Source organism: Macaca fascicularis, chromosome 2, assembly GCF_037993035.2.
Source record: "Macaca fascicularis isolate 582-1 chromosome 2, T2T-MFA8v1.1".
NCBI classification, from domain to species: domain Eukaryota; kingdom Metazoa; phylum Chordata; class Mammalia; order Primates; family Cercopithecidae; genus Macaca; species Macaca fascicularis.
In genome coordinates this window covers 194,758,537-194,786,029 of record NC_088376.1, presented here as the reverse complement: position 1 = coordinate 194,786,029, position 27,493 = coordinate 194,758,537, and the positions used below count along the sequence as shown (strand labels likewise).

Below are 27,493 nucleotides of genomic sequence, written 5' to 3'. Positions count from 1 at the left end.
ACATAATAGATTCTAATTTCCCTCATGAGTTTATATATTGTATTTGATTATTGAAAGATAAAATTATAACACTATCTGATACACAATGATATTTAAAAGGGGAGGAGGAAAAACAATCTAAATGGAAGTAAAGCTGCAACATTTCACTCAATGTGGTTAAAAGGTCAATACCAGTATACTGTAACTCACATATGTATATTTCAGTATATGTATTAATAAAAAATCACAACCAATCTATTATAAAACTGTGAAAAACTATACAGACATACATTCAGAATTACTTAAACAAACCAAGTCTTTAAAAAATAATATTGAAGTAACTATAGGAGGGTAAGAAAAAGAACAAAGGAGTAAGAATCAGGGGAAATCAATATAAAAAAATGATAAAATGGCGCACTTGATTGATAACAGATCAATAATTACATTAGGTGTGAGTGATCTAAATATACCATTCAAAGCTCGGTAGAGCTGGTTAAAAATATAATCCAACTGTATGCTAATATGTAATATTACAGGTATGAAGTATGTATAATCAAATGTTAATAAGTCGTCAAGTATTAAAATTACCAGAGATGAAGAAGAACATTATATAGTATTAAAAGGATCAACCTATCAGGAATAAGTAACAATTCTAAGTGTACATGTATCACAAAACAGAGCCTCAAAATACATGAAGTAAAACTGAGAGAACTAAAAAAAAATATGAGTTCACGAGTATATTTGGGGACTTTAATATACCCTCTCCACATCAGCAATGACTGGAGCTTCTAGAAACATTCAGCAAGGTTATGAAACATCTGAATAATGCAATCCACTAACAGGACATCTTTGACATATATGAAAGAGTTCACCCAATAACGGCAGACTATTTTTTTCACATGTTTACGGGACCTTAAGATAGAACATATCCTGGGCCATAAAATAGTCCTCAACAGATTTAAAAGAAATGAAATGTGATACCCTGTATGTTCTGTGACCATAATAAAATCAAACTAAAACACAAAATAACAGAAGGAAAAAAATACATAAATATACTAAACGTAGAAAATAAACTACAAAATGATCCATGTGTCATTTGTCAGAGAAAGTTTTCAATAAAATTTTAAATGATTATATAACTGAATGAAAATAAAAACACAACATGGCAAAATATGAGGAATGCTGAGAGAAAAATATATAGCACTAAATGCTTACATTAAAATGTGAAAAGCTCTTGAGTCAATAATTTCAGTTCCTTAGGGAACTAGAAAATTAGTAAAACATTACAGAAAAACAATGAATCAAGATATCTTTTCAAAGAAATTAATAAAATTGATATATCTCCAATGAGACTGACAGAGAGAGAGAGAGGAAGAGAGAGAGAGAGAGGAATCCAAATTATCAACATTAGGAATGAAATACAGGACACCACTACTGATCCTGCAGCCATTAAAAAGGTGTTTAGAGAATTCTATTAACAACTATACACTCATACATTTGACAGATTAGAAGAAATGGAACAATTTATTGAAATCACCAACTACTAAAAACGCAACCAAAATTTAATAGACAATTGAACATCCTATAAACATCAAAAGTAAGAAGTTAGTAGTTAAAAAACACCAGAAAGAAGGATTTTCATGATCCTATGTTATCACTGGAGACAACAAACATTAAAACAAGAATTAACACCAATTGTAACTGTTTCATCAAGAACATAGACAAAAAGGAAATGTTCCCCAGCTCATTATAGAGGAGCAGTATTACCCATATATCAACACAAAAAGAGTAGCAGAAAAGAAAACTATAGACAAATTTCTATCCTGTACTTAGCCACAAAACCCTCAACAAAACACTAGCAAGCCAAATGTGAAAATATATAGGAAGAGTTACACAATGCTACTATGTGGGATTTATCCTTTTCTGCAAAGGTGGTTCAACATTAAACAATCTATCAATGTAATCCACCATAGCAACAAGCTAAATAATAAAAAGTACATGATCATATCAATGGAATCACAAAAAGTACTTGACAAAATCCAACATCCTTTTATACTAGAGACTTGAAGTAAATTATGATTAGTGGAGTACTATCTTGACTTGGAAAAGAGCATCTAAAAGAAACATAAAAACAAAACCCTACATTTAACATCCACCTAACATAGGGAGCAAGGCACCAGTCTTATTCAACACAAGAGTAAAAGGTCTAGCCTCTGAAGGAAGCAAAAATATTAATAACAATGTAGTGCACACATATTAGGAGAGAAAAAAATAACATTATCTCTCTTTGCAGACAATATGATTTTTTACACAAAAGACCTCAAATGTCAACAAAACATTAATAAGTGAGTTCTCTGCAAGGTCATAGGACACAAGACCAAAACAAAACAAATAAAAAACTATTCACATTTCTGCATAATAAGGACTATACAGAAAATGAATTTCAAAAATGTCATGCTATTTATAATCCTTCCAAACACAATTACTTAAATATAAAATTAACATAGGTGAGATTTATATGCTGACAATCACAAAATTATGGTGAAAGAAATCAAAGAAGACCATAATAAGTGGAGAGATATACTGTATTCAGGAGTTGGAAGACACGATCAAGTAATGATGCCAGTTCTTCATTAAATTATCTGTAAGAGTAATACAATTAATATCAAAATTAGCGCCAGAAGTTTTTGAAGCCATCAACAAGATAATTCTAAAATTTGTATGGAAGTTACAGTCCACAGCATGACAAAGGTGAATAACATGGGAGAAATCCCACAACTGGACATACAGCTATAGAAGTGAAAACACTGAGGTATTGGTAAAGGCATAGACATGTAGAACAATGCAACGGAATAAATAACCCAGAAAGAAAATTGCATAATTATGTTCAACTTATTTATGACAAAGATGGAAACTATTTAATGGAAGTATAAACTTTTCACCAAATGTTGCTAACATAATTGGATATTTATAACCCCATAAAAGGAATGTCAACCTATAATTCATACTTTATATAAAATTCAACCAAAATGAATGAGACACTTAAATGTAAAACACAAAATTGTAAAACTTTTAGAAAAAAAGTCTTTGGGTTCTAGAGCAGTGCAAATATATCTTAAAATTGATACCATAGCTCAACACAAATGAAAAGAAAATAAAAGATCAATTGGACTTAACCAAAATCAAACACTTTTGCTCTGAAAATTCCCATGTGAAGAAGAATATATTGACATGTCACATACCCATCAAAGGATACAGATATTGTAGTTAGAATATATAAAGGACTCTAAAATTCCAACAATAATAAAACACACCAATTAGAAAATAAGCAAAAGGCATGAACAGGCATTTCATAGAAGCAGAAATGCAGATAGAAGAGAAAAAAAAAAACTAAGAGATGTTCAATGTGATGAATCATTATGAAATGCAAATTAAACCCCACTGAGATATCATGTATGTGGATCAGAGTGACTAAATTAACAAAAATAGTAAAAGTATCAAATGCTGGTGAGGATGAGTTGAAACTGGGGATAAATTGAAACTGAATTGAAACTGCTTATGGAAATATAAAATGCTACAGTTACTCTGGAAAACAGTTTGTTTGGTTCCTTGTAAAAGCAAACATTCAATTACCATATGACCCAGCAATTGCACTCTTGGGCATTTTTCCCAGGAAAAAAAAAAAAAAAAAAAACTTATGTTCATACAAAAACCTGTATATGAATGTTTGTGCTAGTATTACATAAAAACAAATCTGGAGTGTACAAAGGGAGACTTTATTTGGAAAGACCATTGCAATAGGAAAATATGCTGAGGCCAGGAACTTCAAGCAGCATCTCAAACACAAATAGAAAAAGACCCTTTTTAATAGTGTAGGAGGTAAGCGGAGCTCAGCAGAAACTTTTAAGGGGAAGTTGGCAAGCAATGAGAAATGACTACTAAGATCTGACAATGTGCCTCACAGTAATCAGCCAATTAGAATACATTGGCAGTGGAACATGTTCCCCTTTTTAGAACTCGCTCAGTCTTGGAAAGAAGTACAGTTCAGGGGCATATAGGGAGTCCATAATGTTGACTATAGTTTGGTTATGACAAACAGGAGGTAAGAAATGGGCTGTTGTAAATACTTGGTTAGTTCACCCCATTATTTTAGACTGACAAGGTCGGTTCTTAAACGTTATTAGAGATGAAATAAGAATCATTGTGAGGTTGAGATTTATCCAAGTGGTTTTCAGGGGATGAGCTGGCCTTCATGCTTTCTTGGCCTTTAAAGACTAGCGGTATCATCTGTTGACTTTGCTATCTTCCTGGAGCATTTGAGGAAGTTAGGCATTTAATGAAAGGTATACCTAGAGATTTAATAAATAGAACTATTATTAAAAGTTGAATAAAGGGATAAGAAACAATTTTAGAGATTTGAAGGCAGGCTGTTGAAAGGCTTCTAGAATACGGAGCCCAAATTTAAATTGAGTGAGGATGGTAGAATGAGGATGAGAGTGGCAAGCCAATGTATTTTTCAGTTAGCTGTCTGAATACATTTCATTTTGGTGATGGCAGAGATATCAGAGATATTTTGGGGAATATATGCACAATGATCATTTCTGACTACTGCACAGAGGTCTAGGATTGAAGCCTCTGGAGTTTGGCAGCAGTATTGGTAGGAAGGCATACAATGTAAAAACTTTTCCCACAGGATTTAAGATTAGTTTCTTTGTGATATGGCTTGTAAAGAACAAGGTCTCTACTACTGGAGGAAAAGCAGCCTCAATCTGTTGGTGACAAATACGCATGTAATTAATAGCTTCCTGGAAGCATTTTATAATGTCCAAATTTTTATGGGTCAGCTTTCTGCTATTTTTTAATGGAGCAGTTGCCGTGACCAAGCAGGAAAGGACAGAAGAGCAATCAGGACTAAAGATAAAAACTTGGGTTACAAAGATTGACTTTTTGTGTCAGTTTATAAAGTTATGATTGTAATAATCTATTAGCTCTCATTATTATTTCATGTGACTGGGGATTACGAGGACAATGCAGTTTTTGGCATGAAGAAAAAACTCAAATTTCTTGGATGGTTTTACTGGTGAAAGAGAATTAATCATGCGAGGAACACTTTCTTTGATAAAAGTTTAGCAACTTAATAACAGCATTGGTCCCCTAAAAGTTATAGTTTCCAGGCAGTGAGAGAACATGCAAATGAAATTAAAAACACATTTATAATTATGAGATTTAAGGAACTGGATAAAATCTAACTGCAAATTTGAAAAAAAAAAGGTCTTAAATAACTGTATAATAAAAATTCATAGATAAGTGATACTCAATTGTAAATTGCTGGTCTAGACTATATTGTATTTAAATTAAAGAGGTATAATTATGGCCAATTTATCATTTAAAGAAGTAATTGATAAATATTATATTAAATTTAAGAATATTTTAACAGTACATATTGGATATACAGAAGATTAATCATCTTTTTTGACAGCACATTCTATGTAATTTGCATAGTATTAAGTAAATTAAACTATTTTTTAGCACCACTATTGTTAGAAGGTGAAAGGACAAATCATTTGTGATTTCCTGGCGCTCTCTAGGAAATACAAAAGTTAGATTTATGTGTAAAAGTTGTTATTCAGAATTTAATTTGGGGAAGGCAAAATGTCAAAAGTTGTCCAGAGGTTTGAACCCTTGGTTAAATGAGACCATGGGTCACTAAGAACCTATACTTGGCCTATATTTGGCTACCTATACCTTTATTTATTTATTTATTTATTTATTTATTTATTTATTATTTTTTGAGACTGACTTTCACTCTGACGCCCAGGCTGGAGTTCAGTGTCGTGATCTCGGCTCACTACAACCTCCACCTCTGGGGTTCAAGTGATTCTCCTGCCTCAGCCTCTCGAGTAGTTGGGATTACACATGCCCACCACTATGCCCAGCTAATTTTTTGTATTTTTAGTAGAGATAGGGTTTCATCATGTTGGCCAGGCTGGTCTTGAACTCATGACTCCATGATCCGCCCTCCTCAGCCTCCCAAAGTGTTGGGATTACAGGCATGAGCCACCGCGCCCAACTTTGGTTACCGCTTTAGTCACAGTGACAATAAACTGTTTTAAAAATAAGCATGTGAGGTAACATGATTATAAAAAAACGCTCACTCTTTGTAATAGAAGACTTTAAAAAAAAAATCAAGGACCTAATAAAGTCAACCTAAAAATTGAAAACAATTCTGATCAAACAGAATCTCTGCCTTCTAGGCAGATTAATTAGAGGGTTGAAAAAACAAATACACACTTCTACAACTTCTTTTTAGTAGTAGACTGATAATCCGATAACATTTTAACAGCAAGAAAACCAAATTCTAGTTTTGTATGAGTACATTATTTAATATTAAAGTTTTTTTTTAATCCCATAAATAAACCTATTACCAGCTTTGACTATGACAAATAAAATTCCGTTCATCCAAAACCTTACTAACTTTTTATGTTAGTTTAAGTTTTACCTTCTATCTTTTTTATTTTTAAAAAATTCTGGAACAACTCACTGTATTTTATGATGAAATTAGTCTTTTTTCCCTTAAACACACACACACACATACACACACACGCGCGCGTGCAAGCTCTCTCTCTCTCTCTCTGCCTACCTTGTGTACTTTAATTTACCCAAAGTCTAGGGTTTTAAGTTAATAAAAGGTTTGAAAACTGTCCTAAAGATGACATATTAATGACATATTGTATATAATTATGTTGAAATAAAGTTGTCAGAATAGTGACTCCATTTTGTTACATGTATTTTTCTATTTTGATAATGACTACCATCTAGTATAATGCTTGTTCTTGTGGGAAAAATTCAGGTTCAAGAGACATCGATAGTGAAACTGAAATATCTCCTTATATATAAAGTATACTTTTCCCTGTGCAGCTCCTTTTTAGTTCTTTCTTTATCCAACATTAGACAAATAGAAAACAGTGATGATTGCTTGTTATCTCTTTCTTTTGGCCTTTTTATGTTATTTTACATAAATTGAAGGTACTGGTAATCTACAAATCTTGCAATTAAGACCCAAAATTTCTTTTTATAAAGTAATAGGCAAGCGTGAATAATTACTGAAGAATATACCTAGAAATGCATGGACTTTATTTTTTGGTTTTATATTTTAAAAGTTCTCCGTAAATAGCATTCTTTCTTTCAGAAATGAACTGATTGTTTAGTGCTGAATGGTGAATTTTGGACTGTTTTCAAATGTATCAGGAATAAGACTGCCACCTTGGTTGCCACTATATCGACTCACTGATTTTCTGTTATGATCAATGCGATGGGCCTGGAATAATAACTACGAGATGAAATTACAATAAATGAAGATGTTACATGTTCAAACGCTGACAAAAAAAGTACCTGTATAAGTTTAGAAAGCATACTCTCAAGTAGAATAAAAATATGTTTATTTTATACTTAATATTGAAAACACAGAACACATAGCTATTTGTATTAAACCAATAATATTATACTTTTTTGCCAAAGATTATATTAATGTGAACTAGGATTTTTGAAATATTTGGGTAAGTTTTATAATAGTATTTTTTCACATTGAAAGTATTAGTAGTTCAGTGTTTTACTTAATTTCTGAGAGTTTTAGTAATATTGACTTTAGATAAATATTTACGTACTTTTAACCAAATAGTCTAGAGCAACCTTAGGAATTTTTCAAGCTAATTTGGTACTGCCATTCAGAGGTAAGAAAATATCACACATATATCAGATAAATATATATATACATACATTAATACATATATATATAGGTGAACATAAAGACAGACACAAATAAGGTCATAGCTTTAATTTTAAAATTTAAGCTATGAGTCAGGCATAAATACAGAAATACAGGAGACATTGGTTATATAACAGAGTTGGCTCACCAATGTTTGTGGAGGAAACTTAAGACCTTCTTTGCCCTGACATGTAATCTCATGGTTTGGATGACACCACATGACCATCTGGATGTCTCCAGTATTCATCAGAGTGGGATAAAACATACAATCTATTTCAAATGATTTTTTTTTCAGCTATAGGTGGCTGCTTTGGGAATCCCTAGGTCCCCAAAATTCCTTAATGGGGGCTGGATGCACAAAGTTCTAGTGACTTAAGGAGGTAAGGACCTGGACTGAGAGGAGAAAAGTCTGTCAGGGTGGCTAGATGTGTGACGGAGGTAGGGATATTGAAGGAGAACAGTTCAAGAGATTCAGGGACCTGAAGGGAAAGTCAAAGGTGGTTACAAAGGAGGAAGGAGGAACAGGGATGATGAGAAAGCAGAGGTTTAGATGAACCAGTTAGGGAAGATCTCAAATTTGCTAAATAGATTATTGAAGTTTAAAAATATCCTCTGTAAATTTTTGCCGTTTTAAAGACATTAGAGAGAATTAGTGCCAGAACAGCAGAGCATACAGGCAACAAATGTAAAACACGGTGAACACCAAGTAGATTGAGAGTTACCACTTGAAGAAAGACAATAATTTAGTTAAAAAGGAGCAAAGGAAAAAAAGTTTTTCTAGAAAGTTCCATGCACAATCCTGACTGGGAGTAAAGGAGTCTCTCACACAATCCTTGTTATGGTACTGAAGGGCCTGCTGTATACAATCTATAGAAATTGAACCAGGAAAAGCAGAGGCCTCATGAAAGAGCAAGGAATTTCCTACTTTAGAGTCAGGAGTAAACCCCAAGAAGATGCAAGAAGACTTTCATCCAGGAAGTTTCTTGCTCAAATAAAAAAGAATGCAGTAGAACCTGTTGTTGCCAGGTGTTATGGACAGGAGCAAGATGCAGGAGGGTAGTGGGTGTGGCTGTTAAAAGAGGGAACTTTGCTTTGCTGGAAATATTCAGTATCTTTTCCATGATGATGGATACAGAATCTACACAGATAATAAAAATGTATCAAGCTTACACACACACACACACACACACACACACACATATACTGGGAAATTTGCATAGAATTTGTGGATTGTATCAATATCTATATCTATTTGTGATATAATATAGTTTTGTAAAATGTTTCTATTGAGAAAAACGGGACAAAATACACGAGGAATCTCTCTGTATTATTTCTTACAACTGTATGTGAACCTACAATTACTCAGTAAAAATTTCAATTCAGGCCAGGCACAGTGGCACATGCCTGTAATCCCAGCACTTTGCGGGGCCAAAGCCGGTGAATTACCTGAGGTCAGGAGCTTAAGACCAGTCTGGCCAACATGGCAAAACCCCATCTCTACTAAAAATACAAAAATTAGCCTGTCATGGTGGTGTGGCACCTGTAGTCCCAGCTCCTCAGCAGTCCAAGGCTGGAGAATCACTTGAACCTGGGAGGTGGAGTTTGCAGTGATCCAAGATCACACCACTGCACTCCATGCACTCCAGCCCAGGAGACAGAGCAAGACTCTGTTAAAAAAAAAAAAAAAAATCAAATCAAAGAAACAAACAAAATATAACAAGAAAACAAGGTGAGTTCTGAGAAACCAGTCCATAAAAATGATGACTATGAACCAAGTGGGGTGGCTCACACCTGTAATCCCAGCACTTTGGGAGGCCCTGTCTTGTGGATTCTTGAACCCAGGAGTCTCAAAATATCCTGAGGAACTTGGTGAGACCCCTCTCTAGAAACATACAAAAATTATCAGGGTGTGGTGGTACAAACCTATAGCTACTTGGGGAGCTCAGGCCAGAGATGGAGGCAGGAGGCTGAGGCAGGAGGATCACCAGAGTCTGGGAGGCGGAGGTTCCTGTGAGCCGAGATTGTGTCGTAGCACTCCAGCCTGGGGGACAGAGCAAGACTCTGCCTCAAAACAAAACAAAACAAAACAAAAAGAATGATAAATATGGCACCACGGATGCTAGGAACTTAAGAGATATTATGAAAAGAAACACAGAAGTTAAAAGTTAGATCTTCCAAATTATTTTGTTCATAAGTTACTGGCAGTTTGAAGAGAAAACTCAGTTCAGCATTCCTTAAAAAAAGATAATATCAATATGTATATACAGTTCATGTAGAAGCAGACAATAAAGAGAGAGAAGGAAGAAAGATAACCATGAAGTAAATGATCCAAAGTAGAGATTTTAGTTTTGCAAGACAATGGGACCAGAATTTTTATAAGAAACCACAACATAATATGAAACTATCTTTGAATGGCATTTTATGAAGAACTAAATGCATATCAGTTGGTTATTTAAAGTCTACAACTCCTTCTTACATTCTCCTTAATGTGGGCACTGTTATCAGTCATAAATAAAGGTATTTATTTTTGAGGCAGAAACAAGAAGAAAATTAAGAGCAAAGAGGAAATTATCTTAAGTCATAAGAAGGATAGTCAAGAATTTCACATTCCATTTCTCACTTTTAATATTATATTGGAAGCTAAAGCATCTATTAAGAGATGAGGGGAAATATGCATGGTACTTCTAAGAGTATGGGTGGTTGACCATATGATTTGCTTTATATAGGGAGAATATCATTAACAGGGAGAAAAATTAAAGATTAAGAGTAAGACATGGGAAAATACAAATACACTTGGCATAAAAAGGCAGGGAAAATAGGGATATCAGCATTGATTAATTCATAAGTTTGGGATATTAAGCAGGACATAATTGAGGGTGATAGCAATACCTAAAGCAAGAGTATTTTGATGCATAACAGAAATGAAGAAGAAATTTTTAAAATGTCGATTTAAAGTTATTAATTCAACAGGCCAAAGAGCTATAAATTTACAGTGTTAAAGAGTCATCAAATCTGATGTTTCTTTTCCCAAATACATTGTCAGATAATTTCATGAAACTCTCTTTATATATCTTTCACGATGCATGAGTTTAACACGTATACGTAACAAAAAAATAATACATCTGTTAGTTTTAGTGGGGAGAGGGAGGAAGGAAAGTGGCACTAGCTAATTCATTTCTGCTAGTATAGGCAGAGCCTCACTCTGAAGGAACTGAATAACTTACTCAGGGGCAGGTTCTGCCTGACTGCCCCTGGTTCTTGATTGCTATGCTCTCAGGCACTTGATCGCAAGATGCTTTCTTTACAGATTCAGCCATGCCCATTATCTCCTTTGAGGAGATTCTCTCAAAAGACCTGACCATAACATTTTTCAGACTCTCTAGGGTCATTAGCACACTATCTCTCTTTCACCTCTCTCTTATCATTTCCCAGGCTTCAGAAATTCAATTCACTTTTCTGTAAGTTGTTAAAACTCTGGGAATGCAGTTCTCAGTACTCACTAGCTAGGAATGTTTATACAGTATGACAGAATCTATCCATTACTTTCTAAAGTTCTTTACACAATGAAGGCATTGAACAGAATATTCATGATTCACACATGAGGAATAAAAGACTTATTATGTAACCCTCCCGAGGCAGCATTTAGCCTATGACTAATCGCAGCTGCATAGTACCTAGTAAAACGTACAGCATTCTAAGAATTGCACCTTTTTTCCTCATCTAAGGCCCAAACTAAAAATTTAGATAACCGTCTGTTTCATATAGAATGTTTTAGTTATATAATGAATAAGATAGTCACGATGGCTTGATTGTGATTTAATTTTTGGCCAAAAAAAAAAAAAATCTTTACAATTTAAGAGATTAATTTATGATACATAAAAAATAAATCAAAACCAACAAATATTGTTTTTTCCTCTCATCATCATGGATGCCGACTCTCTTTCCAACTATAATCTTCCTAAAGCATATTTCAGGTCAGAGATATTTGCATGCTAAATTTTAGCAATTTTATCTTTCCTTTCATAGAAATGTCTGTGCAAAACTCATTCTAATAGAAAAATAATCTAGATTCATTGTAATATTGTCAATTCTCAGTAATCACTATCAGACTTTAATGATTATGTAAAATAAATTCATTTCTGAAATATTAAAATAAAAAATTTTACACAATTAAAATTTTATAAGACAAAATGTATCCTCAGTACTCTGATCAAGAGGTATTTAGAGCGTTATATTACCCAATTAAAAACAAAAGGAAGAAAGAAACCAACAACAAAACTAGTAAGTTAAATCCAGCTATAATTATTTTTCAGTTATATCTGTATATCATTCCAACTTGGAACATCCAGCTCTGCTGTTTAGATGTGTATTGGCGAACAAATGCCTTTCCCAAAGTGTGTAATTTGTGTAGCCCTTAGTACATTCTCTATTAACCACACGAATGTTTTCAGGATTTAAGGAAACCAACAAGGGATATGAAGTACCCTGAGGTTAGCGATAGTAGCAAGCCATTCCCTCTTCCAGATATGAAGAAACAAAAGGATATCAGATTCGAGAACATGAAGAAGGTTCAAGTAGAGCGAGGGTACTATGAATGAAACTATAGTCTTTATAGAGAGAGACAGCCAACCCACAGCAAATCAGCAAGCAGAGAGCTGAGAAAATAAATATTTTCACTTCACCCACCTTCCTATGCTAATCTTTTACTAATTGATTACACCCAAAGGAAGCAGAAGGATAAAAGAGTTCATTGATACAGCCAATACAGATTAGACTAGCTAGAAAGGCAAAAAGAAATTATTACGGATTATCCTGTATAATAAGCTCTAAGTGTTTAAAATACTAAGAAAAACAGGTACTTAACATTCTCCTCAGTTAGACTAAGCTTTAGACACTTCTTCCTGACTCCCTTTTCTTAGAGCATTTGCTTTATAAAACTTGTAAAGTCTTTCTCTGCCTTTTGAGACACAAATACTTTTAAAAGTTTCTTGCCGGTTATAGAACTCAGGAATGTCTTTCTTAAGGGCCTGCAAGCCATGTCTTTAAAATGTAATCCTCAAGAAAGATACATATGTATATCAAAGTGTTATATTACACAGCTTAAATATTTCCAATAAAATGAAATACAACACTATTTAAGAGAGAAAGAACAATATTGCTCTTATCTCCCAGTTACCGTGGGATGGTAGCACCTTAACTTCAACATGTACTTTGCTCCAAGTTGTAAAACTACCTCCTTCAGGGCAGAAGATAGTTTACTTTTCATACAAATATAGTCAATTAGCAAACACAGGTGGTCTATGATATCCAGTCCACATCTTAAAAACTCTCCGGCCTTTGGTATCCTGTGAATCCTGGCTTTTCTTCCCAATTGTGATAGCCTTGAATAAAATCTTCCTCATCTCTTTAATTTTCACAGAACAATTTTTGCTGTGATAACTCTAATGATTTACTTTAAAATATGCATGTATGTTAATCCAGAACATTGCCAAAAGTTATGCTAGAGATTTATCCTTTAATTATATTTATATATATATATTTTTTCAAATAGGACAATTACAAGCACACCAGAAACATAATCTGCTGATTTTCTTAGTTTGAGGTCCTTAGGAACAGGGCCGGAAAGATTCTACTGCATGGGCTCTATTGAGGGAGTGCTCTCAGGTAAACACTGTAAGGTAATGAAGGAAGCAGGACAGGACAGAGATGCGCGGTGGATAGGCAAAGCTGTGGTCTCCCCTGAGAAGCCTTTTGTGCTCCAGAGGCAGCCATTGTTTCAGGCTGCACCTGGGTATTTCCAGGTCAAGTTCTTCTATGGATGGAGTAGAATTTTCAAAAAAAGTGCAGCTGTAAATTATTAGCAGTCAATACTCAGAACAGCTAAGGAAATGGGTGCATCTGCTCAGTAAAGGGAGTCTGGGTTGGCACCAACATGTCTGCTACAAGTAGCATTTACAGTAAACGTATCTCCAGTCTCCAAAACTGGCTTTATTATAGGTTTTACTATTTGTCAAAATTATTCTTCTTAGGAGACAGTGTATTCAAGAACAATAAAAAGCTTGAAATATTTGAAGTAGTATGTCGCTAATTACATCATTTCATTCTCTAGGTAAGACTGCTAATATAGTACCACTTAAAAAACATTTCTGCTTAATGTTTTCAGCCAGTAGTTAGCTAAACATTATAGGAAGCATTTTAGTTATATGCCCTATCATTACTGTCATTACTATTATTAAATACTATTATTAAATATTTATTAAAAATGATACGGCTGGGCTGGGCGCGGTGGCTCACGCCTGTAATCCCAGCACTTTGGGAGGCCGAGGTGGGCGGATCACGAAGTCGGGAGAAAGTGCAGCTATCCCTTTGTGTACCGGTATCCTTTCCTTGGGGTGTATACGTAGCAATGGAATTGCTGGATTGTGTGATAGCTTTTTATTTTTTTGAGGAATATCCATACTGTTCTTCATGGCGGTTGTACTAATTTACATTTCCACCAAAGACCCTTTTCTTATTAAGCATCTCTGTGCTGTGTTGAAGTTTCACCATGTGGCTTACTCTTCAGTTCAGTAACAGATACTTGCCTTAGATTCTAAAATGACGTTTCTATTAAAAATCAAAACTAGAGGGAAAAAAACTTTCAAAAAGTTTAAAAAAAAAAAAAAAACAACAGTGTATTCAAAAAACAGAAGTAAACCTGACAGAATCCTCCAGGTTTTTTTTCCCTACATATCTGCTTGTATACCTTTAAAACACAAATAAAATGTGAATTCTAACAGAATATTAATATCATGTAATTAAATGTTAACATTAACTGACATCTTTGTACTGTTAATTATTAATATGTATTGGATATTAACATTCAGTTTTAAAAACACAAATTATCTATGTCAACAAAGTGAAGCAGCCAGAACAATTTGCTCAAATACGTTAAAAATTGTAAGAGAAAAAATGTAATATGTTCTTGTGTATCAACTTACTCCGTTTCATAGAATTATCAAAGTATGTAGATGCAATTGCAATATGCACCAGTATTCAAATCCAAATTATTACTGCCTTGTTTTTTAGGCTATCAGTTTAGAGTTTTGCAGTGTAATGAATTCTCCAACCAGAACTGATGGGCTCCCTTGGCTTCTGGGTATCTTATTGAAAGTTGAACTATTATATCCTTGGTAAATAACACATTGAAAAAGTCAAAAATTTCTACCTTCCCTCAAGCAATGAGATAATGTAATACATTATCATCATCATTACGCTTTGTTACTCTCTCTGTGTCTCTTTTTAATCCATCCTGTCTACATCTTGGTGAATTATTTCAATCTATAAATGTGTACATTGCATTGTTCCTTTTATTTTTATCTACAGAATTTTTACTTTCACATCTTTAATTTGTCTGTTTTGAGTACTGCACCTCTATCCCTTTCTGTTTAATATTTGTTTGTTATATCCTTTATACACCTTTATTTCTATATTTCTTGTGTGTGTGTATGATTTATGTACCTTTCTTGAAGACCCAATATATTTTGCGTATTTTTTCAAGCCACTGAAATGAACAATGGAAAATATGAAGAGCCTTGAAAACATCCCTAGACTGAAGGAGATGGATTAATTCTTATCAAAAGTCAGCATTGATGTCTGCCTTTTACAGCTTCTCCTAGCAACGTCGAACAATTTTCACATTTACTAAGCGATTCTCAGTTGGTCCCAAATGTCATCACTTATCTTTTTTGAGAAGTAGAAACAGGTGTCATGGTTCTTCTCTTACTCATATATTTTATAAATTTCTGCCACATCACAGACTTTCATATTGAATATCTGATTCTACAAGAATTTTAGCCCAGAATTAAAATGGGAATATATGTTAGGTGTGGAGCATGGCTCATAACAATATGTAGTGACTAAAAAAGAGAGAAGAAAGATCTATTCCAATAGTGTGTCGTGATCATGGAATTGAAGTAGGTAGGCTTATTATACTTATCCAGTGCTTTTATAATCCTGACTGTCACATTTCAGCGATATAACTATGGTAGAATTATTATCGACTTAAAGTTTCAATGTTCTAATGTACTCAGTGGGAATAATGGTACCTACTTTTATCACATTAAAAGGCTTATTCACACACTTTCACTGGTACTTCAAGAATTTTAAGTTTTGAAATTCAACTTTGATGTATGCTATTTAATGAGCTCTCATTGCTCATTAAAGATGGCAAAACAATGAAGAACTATATTGTTATTTTATGTATCATTTTACTTTACTATTTTGATTACAAAAACATTTATACTCACTTAAAATGCAGTAAGTTGACACTGTATTTTACATTTATGTAAGTTAAAATTTAAATTTATGTAAACTAAAATTTAAATTTATGTAACCTAAAACAAATTTAAGTTTAATTCAATTTTGGTACTGATTTTTTTATTTTTTTTTAATTCTTTATTTTTATTTTTTTGAGACAGAGTTTTGCTCTGTTGCCAAGGCTGGAGCACAGTGGCTTGCTCTTGACTCACTGCAACCTCTGCCTCCTAGGATCAAGCAATTCTTGTGCTCTCGCGTCCTGAATAGCTGGGATTATGGGCAATTGCCACCACATTGAACTAATTTTTGTATTTTTAGTAGAGACTGGGTTTCACAGTGTTGGCTAGGCTGGTCTCAAACTCCGGCCCTCAAGTGATCCACCACCTTGGCCTCCCAAAGTGCTGGGATTACAGGTGTGAGCCACCATGCCCAGCCAACATCTTTAAATTATGAAATATTATCATAATATTGCAAATTTTTGCATACAATTCTTTTTGTATTTTAAAATTCTTGCTTTCTTTATCAAAAAAAGCATTCAAAATTATTTTAAAGTATTAAAATGACAGAATTAATGGCTATTTATTTAAGGTAGACTGATTTCATATAGTTTTTGCTTTCCATTTGTATTGCTAAAATAAAGATATTACTGAAGAGATTATAATAATGTAAAATGGAAAAAACACATTTAATTTGAAAGTAATTTAATGTTAACATGAATAAAACTGAATATAATGCAGACTAAGTAATAGAAATGTGCTTAAAGCCAATTTAAATTATAATAATAGTTCATTTATAGTATATTACAGTTATTACTTAGACAAAATGCCGTTTTCCAGGGAATTTTTAAGAAAGAGAGAGGGAGCACGGAAGAGAGTGAAGGAGGGAGAGCGGAGGAAAGGTACAGAAAGAGAAAGAAAGAGAGAGAGTAATTTATTGAAACAATTATACAAAGTCAGCACTACTTTTATCTCTGTTGTATAGATGAGAAAGCTGAAGCACAGAAATATTAACGAATTTTCCAAGGTTATATAGCAAGTAAGTATGCAGCCTTGTGTTAATGCGTGTCCACATGAAGAGACCACCAAACAGCCTTTGTGTGAGCAATAAAGCCTTTTAATCACCTGGGTGCAGGCAGACTGAGTCTGAAAAAGGAATCAGCAAAGGGAGATAGGGGTGGGGCAGTTTTATAGGATTTGGGTAGGTAGTGGAAAATTACAGTCAAAAGTGGTTGTTCTCTTGCAGGCAGGGGCAGGGGTCACAAGGTGCTGGATGGGGAGCTCCTGAGAGTTATTGTCCAGGAGAAGTAATGTCACAAGGTCAATTGATCAGTTAGGGTGGGGCAGGAGCAAATCACAATGGTGGAATGTCATCAATTAAGGTGGGAACTGGCTATTTTCACCTCTTTTGTGATTCTTCAGTTGCTTCAGGCCATATACATGTATACATTCAGGTCACAGGGAATATGATGGCTTAGCTTGGACTCAGGGGCCTGACACCTTGTTGGTTTTACTTATTTGAGTTCTTTACATATAGATTTTTAGGATTTTAAGCCACATTTAGATTTTCTGGATTTCAAATGTAACATTTAGCCAATAGTCATTCACTTTTCTATTTCAAAGAAAGATTTTTTTTTAATTTTAAGTTGTTTCAGTACCTAGAATATAGCTTTGAGAAACTGATTTTTATAGCTCTTTAAATGAAAGTGCATGGATATTAGTATCAAAGCAAATTAAAGCAGATTTGAAATATAAGAAATGTAATTATTTAAAGAAGAGAATAAATATTTATTCATATTTTCAAGTTTCATTTACTTCAAAATAAAAATCAACATTTGTAATATTGGAGCTCATATTTTTCTTCAAGAGAAAAAATATGAAATTGTTGTAATACATATCCTGTGTAAATCTAGTTTTAAATGTGTGTTTCTCGAGGTACAATCTTATTCTGTAAGTTTTTGGATAAAAGGAAAATATTTTGAAATAAAGGACTGAGTAAACACCTATTTATATACTTAATTAGTTAATTAATTTATATCATCATATATTGACATATAAAAGCTTTTTTGCCATAATACCAGAAGCATTTTTCATCATTTTTTTATACAGCTCTATCATGTTTTCTTTTTCTTGTCCTGCAAGATGTTTCCTCCTGAGTTCATTACTTTCAGAATGATCACTTTTAACCACCTATACTGAATTATATCCCAAAAGTCATCACTGCCTGTAAAATTCTGAAGCCAGTAATAAACTACTTGAAACATCTTCTATAGATTATCCTTCATACTGACCATATAAAATGTGTTTTCATTTACAGGGGAAAATTACAGGACAAATTATGTTGCAATTATGTATTAATATAATAAGTAGTCTTGTTAGATGATTTCACCAATTAAATTGTATTAATTATATATGTTAAAGTGGCTTAACTTCTACCTGAATAATTATGAATAATTATTTTGTTAGAAAATTATCTCTTAAACACAATTTGCTGTAACAAGAATGTCAAAGTAAAACAAGTGGGAATTTTTTCACTACAGAATTTCAAATATCATACTGAATTAACCCCATCGATGTTGTATGTTAATTTTTTATTTTAGAATATAGACAAGTTCAATTACTCTAGTCACTTAGAAGTCTGTCATTATCTCTCTTCTCTCTGTTCTCCCCTAACTTTTCCTGCCTTCTTCATCCTTATTCTGTCTCTTCCTAGCTAAATGTATTACTAAGATTCAATGTAAATTCTCCTTCCACTACTCCAGTGCAATTGTGTTGCTAAGGCCACCAATGACCTCTAATTTACCCAACGCAATGATCTTTTTTTGTGTGTTTATTCATCATTTTAATTATTTTTCTCTGCATTTGCCCGTTTAATTTGCTTTGGAAATGCACTGAACCTTTGTTTTCGAAGGCACAGTGCAACCAACTAGTTTCTCCTTTAACTGACCATTAAGTATCAGGATGACTTGAGGTTCAAATATTGATGCTGTCTGAGGTTGTCTTCTTGACCCTCCACCTATGCATGTGCTTTGACAGAGTATAGTAATGAAACACAGTATATCTCTACCCAGGGATCTCCTTGGCAATCACAATCATCCACTACCTACCACCCCATGGGTATGTAAAACCTACGAAAGCCAAAGGGGAAAGTCGCATCTTCTGTCTTAAGCTTTCCCTTCATCCATTTCATCTCCATGGTTTCTCAAGACAAAAATGTGTTATTTAGCCCTATCTGTTATTCTCTCTTATGAGTCATATGCAGCCCATCACAAAATGGTATCGTTGGTTCCTCATTAACAATCTTTATATCTGTAGTCAACTATTCCATTGCTCCCCTGATCTAAAACCTTAAAACTTCTCGTTTAGATTGTTGTTCTTCTTCAAATCCATTCTTTTCATTTTCAAGGGGTATCACTCTGAAATACTATTATGATCATATCACTGTACTCCTGAAAACTATTATATTTCCAGTTATTCATACTTCCTTCTTGTGCTTAATGTTTCTCAAACACATCCAAAGTAAAGCTATTATTTTTTACACCCTACTTGTTCTTCCCCAAGTTTCATGTATTTACTTAGTGGACCCATTCTATACAGTTGTCCCAAACATAGTGACTGTCTATGTTTATCTTCCTTTATAAACAACTGAGCAAATGACATTATCTGCAATTTTCTGGTAAATCTGTATTCCAAACTCCACTACCCTAGTTCATATCATCATATTTTCTTCTTTTCATTGGTGCAATAGTTTACAGCCCCACTTCCTGTTATTGATCACACTTACCCACACAGCAGAAAAGTGCCTTTTCTAGCAGCCAGATATGATGACAATGTTTTTGCAATTCGTAACATTCAATAGCTCCCAACTGTTCTTAGAATGAAATTCAAACTCCTTATCAGAATTCACAAGATTTTCTGGGATCACTTTTGTTATGTGCCAGTTCCCTGTTTATATTTTTTTCAGCCATACTAAACACCTTGTAGTTCCTTGAAAGTTTCACATTTTCTTAGCTACTGTTTCTTTGCACAAAATAATCACTTCTGTCTCTCTTCCTTGGTTCAACCCCTACACTCTGTTGCTATGTTCTACAGATGTAAATAAACCACCTCCTTTACATTCACTTTTCCCACACCTAAAGACTAGTTGAATTATCACCCTAAATTGTACTTTCCTCAGTATTTCGTTCTCTCTCCAATGTGTTAGTACAGTCCTTGAGGAAGGAGGGGAAAAATATTATTTATTGTATCCCAAACATTGACCATAGAACCTTATAGGTGGTAGCAAGGCAATAACTATTTTTATAATGAAGAAATATTCTCAAATATCTGGATTAAGTGCACTACATTTATCATCCTTTAAGCACCTGAAAGGGTTATTTCACAGATAACAGCCCCAGAAGTATATCTCATAACTAGTCAAGTTGAACTTTATATTCAGATCTGTCATATCTCAATGTTGTTTTTCCTTTGCCATCACCACAGACTCCTCTGAGTCCCTCCATAGTGTCCCTCTATCACTACAATGGTGGTAGTCAACTAATTTTAGTTTCCCAGAGTTGCTATGTTGTCACATGTAGTCAGGTCTTTAAACAGGCTTCTTTGCAATGAAATGCTTATCTTCAGTTTTTTTGTACACCTTGATTAATTTTGAATTTATTCGAAATACAGTGGAGGTGCTCTCTTTTTACAAATCTCCTGTTAATAACTCAGACTTGATTAGATATTTTTTCTAAGAGACTGGCATACCCACCTCCAATAAGCCCATCTTAAGCTCTGTTGTCTTGGGTTGTCATAGTTAGTTTTCTATATTCCTTCACTTGAAAATAAGCTTTTGAGTAAAGGTAACTTACATTTGTAACTCAGGAGTTTTGCCCATTCCATGAACCCAGTAGATATTTCAAAGAAGAAGAATATATGCTATGCACTAACACTACTAAATGTATTTGATCTCTGCTGCCTTCCTACAGAATGCTCATTCTCTACATCAAGACATGGTGAAATTTCACACATCCTCAATAGTTCTGCTCAAACATCTAAATATCTCTTTCTATGTTAAACATCACTTTAGTTATCCTCTTATGCCTTACTCATTAAGGACTATTTGAGTTTCTCACAGGTGGTAGACTCATCATTCTTTTTTTCTTTTTTTGAGATGGAGTCTCACTCTGTCACCTAGGCTGGAGTGCAATGGCACAATCTCGGCTCACTGCAACATCCACCTCCCAGGTTCAAGCAATTCTCCTGCCTCAGGCTCCCGAGTAGCTGGGATTATAGGCACACAACACCACTCCTGGCTACTTTTTGTATTTTTAATAGAGACGGGGTTTCATCATGTTGGTCAGGCAGGTCTTGAACTCCTGACCTCATGATCTGCCGCCTCGGCCTCCCAAAGTGTTGGGATTACAGGCGTGAGCCACCACGCCCGGCCGACTCATCATTCTTGATTTGTATTGATGTATACCCTTGTATTACAGTTTGACTGTAAAATTCTCTGGGACTGGAGCTTGGCTCTGTTTATCTTCCTACTCTCAGCACATTACAGGTTGCCTTGCATGTGATATGTCCACAATATTTTTGCTGAATTAAAAGTGCTTATTCTTTTTCTCACAATGCATAATATTTACAAAAATAACTCTTTCCTTTTGACAATAAGGGAATTTATAAATGAGATTAATGAAGCCAGAATAACAGGCTGTTTCTCATAAAAGACATAATATTTTTGGCCCAATTTGTAGAGAATTGAAATATAACTCAAAATCACATCAAAAGCTGATAGAGGAAAGAAACCCATGATGAATTACTTAATTTTAATTTTTAGTATTAACACAGACAGTGAGAATTAGGCCTCATGATTTTAACTTTCGAGATGTTCTTTTCTATTGGAAAGGAAAATTTCCTTTTGTAAGTGATTATAATGACTCTCTGAGATTAAGCATCATTTTATTAGTTGTGCTGCTATATATCAAACTTCTCAAATATATTGTTTTGTGTAAAGTAAACACAGAACTTTTAAAACTTGTAATGATGAGACAACTTTAAAAAGGTTTGCAGAAATTATGCTAAAAGTTTGTGGGCTTCTCTGGTTGTTAAGTGTTTCATTTTCTTTTCTATGGTTTTAGCACTATAATATATATTCACAAACAAAATGAAATAAAAGAAACTACCCTTCGACTCCTAAAATTCTATCTTATATTTTATCCCCAAAAGCTCCCATTTAAAGATGTTAGTATAAGCAGCCAGTAAAGTGAGGTGGCCTTTTACCAGACAACATTTCAATCCAAGTAGAAGATAAAAAGAAAATTTATCCTTAGAGAATAATTTCGGAGTAAACTTTTCTACAGCTACTCCCCAGAGGTTAAGGTAAGAAATACACTGAACACAAACACATCTCTATAGAAAATTGCTTGCGCTGGCTCAATTCTCCAATGAAAGCTACAACTATATTAACTTTTCTTCCATTTTTCTAAGAAGATATCTTTAAATGAGTTATGCTTTAATGGGGGTATTTTAGAGATTGAGAAAAACAGTATGGATACTACTAATTTCTTCCAAATTTAGGTTATTTAAAAAAATGTATTTATCAGGGCATGTTGTCCTTCCTTATGTAACTTTTGCTGACATACTTCTATTGTTGATTCAGCTAACACAAGTATAGATCAGTAACTCTGTTATAGATATTTAATAACAAATATAAAACACTCTCTGAAACAAATATTTAATATTAAAAATAAAAATTTCCTATTTTCATAAGCCTATAATTTTATATGTTCCTTTTTTTTTGTAAAATTACCAATTTTATGCTATGCTTAGATAAAATAAGGGAATTCTAACACTTTATGGTAGCTGCTGTATTTCCCTGTGATTACCTCTACCATCAGGTCATGATCTAATTTGTCATTGATTTTGAGGTGATGATTCTTAGAAAATGTTACTTGCTATGAACTTCTAAATATAACTAAATACATTGTTGTAAATATATGTGGCACAGACATAACTACACATCGGGAGTTTTCTGATTCAGGACATTAGGAATGGAGGTAGAGTGAAAACAAACAAATACACAACAGTTTCTTTCAAAAATAAGATAACTAAATACATTTATTATTTATCTGCATCTGTGAGTACTTTGTAAAGCAGAATTAAAAATTCTGCCATCTTGTTGTACTGAATTTTTTTTAGTTTGAATGCTTCAGGCCCATCTATGTTCTGAATCGTGGTCTCTCTTACTATCATTAATTTCTATGGTGTTGGACACTAACTGATGAAAATGATAGTGTTCAATCTGCTACAAAATTGTCAAGAAACTGCATTTCTGAGTATTGTGTAAAGCAGAATTACAAATTAAAAAGCTACATATCTTTAATAACTAATTTCCCATACCATTTCAGCCTATTAGAACTCCCACCATGTTGTGTAAAAATTCCCGCCATCCAAGCATTGTGAAAACTCTTACTTTTAACTCTTTTTGATAATTTGATGCTGAAAATTAGTTTGTAAAATATTTTTTAAAAAACTAACTATCTGCTTTAATGTAGTTTCAAACCAGGAACAGTGGCTCATGTCTATAATCCCAACATTTTGGGAGGTTGAGGCAGGAGAATCGCTTGTTGCTTGAGCCCAGGAGGACAAGGCTGCAGTAGCTGGGTTTATACCACTTCACTCCAGCCTGGGTGACAGAGTGTGACCCTAATTTTGCATTTTCTATGAAAAATAAGCCATACATATCATTTGGTATGGTTAAAATAAGAAGATGGCCTAAGTGTGATTTCATGAATTACATGGTTTATTGCCATACGTAGAGATTTTCTCTGTCCTTTTTTTTTTTTCTAACAATGCTGAAAGAGAAAAAGAATATGGAGAACCCATCTTACAGGAATGCACTGTGACAAAGTACGTTAACCACATGATGAGTGAGTTCCAATTTTCTTTAGAGTCCAATTTTCCAAATCTAGTCGATCAATTACAATGGAAGCAGGCCTCTGTGGATGTAAAGTCTAATTGAAGTTTGAGGCATACCTTTCTATCAGAAGTTTTCAGGAGGGATAATTTGACCAGCACAGCATAAGTTCATGTGCACAGGCAAGGTCCTCAGACACGGGAGTGGTGATGATGTTGGTCAATGAGGCTTGGGAGAATGTACTTAAGGCTCTCAGATAGTAGCCCTGCTACAGCCTGAGCTGTCAGTTGGAGGCTGCCACACAGTAGCCTAAGCTCTCAATGTGTCTGTCAAAGTCTTGGGTTTATATATGTTTTGGAGTCCAGTAGTTAAGGCCAATATCTCACATATATGGTTTGATACAATGTGACATAAAATTCTCACAGAGAGGGAAATTACATTCCATGTCCTTATCATAGCAAAACTTATGTCATTAATTTAGCAAATATTATTAAATTGGAATCCTTTCAAAGCTAAATAATATGAATACATATTGAGTCCAGATTATTTTATGACACTGTTGTTATATCATAATCTATATATTTAACATTTTATTCAATATTTATTCAAATGTATAAGATACATGTATCCTTATGTCACCATTCATCTAGTGTTATATCAGTCTTTATTTCTTAATTCTGAATTACTTTCTTCTGAATTATAGTACTGTTTTAAGAAGGATTTTTAGGCCATAAAGTTTAGTTGCTTTTGGGGTTCTTGTTTTTTGTCTTACGGCTTTGAGAGCATCGTTATTTTTCCTTTGCAAATAAGTAGAGAACATGGTAGTGAAGACAATTCTTGAATCACAATATTATTGAATTGTTTATTGGTAATGATTATCAGGATAATCTAGAAGTGCAGTAAATTTTTATCAACAAATGTGGACTGGTGAGAAAAAAGCCATTTATTCTAACATTTTACTGAATTCTCAGAGATTGCTCTTCAAGGCTAGATTCAAAAGTCTATTCTATACCAGGGCTTTACTTATTTTTCCTTCTAATTTTAAACTAATCTAATTTCAGTTTTTCTCTACAAAGCAGAGGAAGCTAAATAATACACTCTTACAGAATTTGAAGATTAAAAGCTTACTGATAGCTTTTATTTTCAGTATACTAAACCACTCCCACTCTTTTTAGCTTCTCACTTGGCCATTATTTAAATTATCTAAATTATCTCCAACTCCAAATCCTTCAATTGACTACTGCCCAAAGTACTATAAATTATTGTTGAGCCAAATACTTACTAGTATACACTGTGTGCATAGAACTATACAATAAGTAATAAATTATGCAGATTTCTCAGCATGTGGTCTGAGGAACTTAGAAGAGGTCATTGAAGGAGGATAAGATAAAAACATAAAATGGATACTATAATACATTATTGGGAAGATAATTTGGTTTTATTATAATAATATTTTTGGTGGAAATATATTTCCTGAATTTAAGTCATTAATGATTTAAGATACTAATAATTGAAGTGATATAAGAAAACATCAGGACGAAAGTGGGTTTTACTTAGCTGACAAATTTTAATAGTGTATCTAAATGCTGTCATTGGGAGGAGGATATCAAAAGAAGGGAAGAGATTAAAATGAACTTAATAAGGAGAACAAAGTGTAAATAATGTTTAAATTAAAATGAATATTCTAGTTGTGAAGATGACAAAGATCATTCTTTCCAGAAAACAGTGGTATTACTATACTACATATATTTTGAAGAACATATTTACAAATATTTCATTCAATATGACAAATAATGATTTATTTTGAACATAACTGTATCTCTCTCAAAACAACGTTGTCTATGTCATGAAACAGAGCCCCTTCTCTGTAAAGTGACTGTATCACCTGACTGAAAATAAATGTTAATTAAATTCAGTTTTATGTGAAATTCCAGCATAGTACTCATGGTGATGTGTTCCCAACAAAACAAATTGCTACTATCCTTTAGCAACTTAATTCCTAGAATGATGGTGTATTTACAGGTATAGTTTCTTACTTTCATAGATCAATTTTTCAAAAACTGTCCCCAATTTTTGAGACTTATCATATATTTACTCTGGCTTATCTTGTAAGTGTTAACCCATTTCAAGCCACCATAAAGTTCTCATTTTTAATTTTTAGTGTGGTACTTTTTCTTGGCTTGTTTTGTTTTCTGTTTGACAGAGTCTCATTCTGCTGCCCAGGCTGGAGTGCAGTGGCGCCATCTAGGTTCACTGCAAAGTCTGCCTTTAGGATTCAAGAGATTGTCCTGCCTCAGCCTCCCGAGTAGCAGGGATTGCAGGCGCTCGCCACAGTGCCCAGCAAATTTTTTTTGTGTGTATATATACTCTACTACATACATACATACATACATACATACATATGTACATATATATACACATATGTACATATATATATGTATGTATGTATGTATGTATGTATGTAGTAGAGACGGGATTTTGCCATGTTGGCCAGTCATCTCTGCGCTCTCCGGGGCCCACGAAGCTGCTGACCTCAAGTGATACACCCACCTCAGCCTCCCAAAGTGCTGGGATTACAGGGGTGAGTCACTGCAATCGACCTTTCTTGGCAATATTTTAGCAGACAGAACTCTATTCCTTTCACCAGTCACTGTTCAATACAATACAAGTTAGTGGCAGTAAGACAGACCACAATTGAAACGTAGATTAAAGAAAGTGCAGTACGGCAAGATGCTAATAACATTTTTAGGTCGAGAGCATAAAGTAGTACTCATCTAACCATTAGGTAACTATAGAGAATATATAAATAAGCTGTGTGTGCGAATGTGTACATGGATACGTACCCAAATACTACTGATGGCAGCGGCGGCCCATCTGGAGGGGCTGCTGCAAAGACATCCACTGCAGCAGTGTAGGCGCGGCCAAGGCTGCATACTTCGCGGAGCCAGCAGGGGCCGGCAACAGTGGGGAGCCCTGCACTGTACGGAGTCAGTGGGGCAGGAGCGGGACACTCCAGGAGCCCCGCACTCCAGGTGCAGCTGCAGCCACCCAGCCACGGCCCAGGACCCAGGCATCGCTGCACTCTCGGGGCCCAGGAAGTCCCTTGTCTCTGCAGGCTTGAAAGTTCCTGCTCCCAGGGCCTGGCCTCTCCCCGCTCCTGGCACCCACTCCGGGTGGGAGCAAAGTTGTGGCCGAGCCTGGGAGCTCCTGCAACCAGGCCGGGTGTGTCCATGCTTGGGGTGGCACTGGCATGCCAGTGCCCTGAACCCTCGGCCTCCTCCAGACTTTGGACGTCAACGAGTACGGGAGGGGGGCTGCGTGGGGCCTGAGGGCAGCCCCGCATGGGTCCGCAGGTGCCTCAGCACGAACATCCTGGGTGCACTGGCTGACACGTCAGCCCAGGAGGCAGATAGGCTACTAGGCAGGAAGGGGAGGGTCCCTGGTGAAGCCCCACCTTCAAGCCAATGATGGCCTGAAGCCTGGAGGCCAGGATGTCAGTTCTGGGTGGAATCCATGGCCTGGAGTGAGAATTTATGGTGTTTTTTCAGTGCCCACCCA

The 27,493-nt window shown here is 34.6% G+C and overlaps 1 protein-coding gene across 1 annotated transcript; it reads right to left on the bottom strand.

The window, feature by feature from the left end:
* Window positions 1–1,749: 1,749 nt before the first annotated feature.
* LOC135969432 (uncharacterized) lies at window positions 1,750–27,318 on the bottom strand. Its single transcript, XM_065539303.1, has 3 exons — window positions 26,779–27,318; window positions 9,668–9,805; window positions 1,750–2,621 (listed from the first exon to the last, which is right to left on the bottom strand). Exons 1-3 carry the CDS (start codon window positions 27,276–27,278, stop codon window positions 2,618–2,620), a joined length of 642 nt encoding a protein of 213 aa, XP_065395375.1. The 5' UTR covers window positions 27,279–27,318; the 3' UTR covers window positions 1,750–2,617.
* Window positions 27,319–27,493: the final 175 nt, after the last annotated feature.

Bases quoted from the DNA above. Each gene is read 5' to 3' on its own strand.
- LOC135969432 (XM_065539303.1), bottom strand. From the start codon at position 27,278: ATGCGGGGCTGCCCTCAGGCCCCACGCAGCCCCCCTCCCGTACTCGTT. The intron at 9,806-26,778 runs GTACGTATCCAT...GTTTTGAGGCAG, and splicing joins CTGCCATCAGTAGTATTTGG to AGTCTTGCTCTGTCCCCCAG.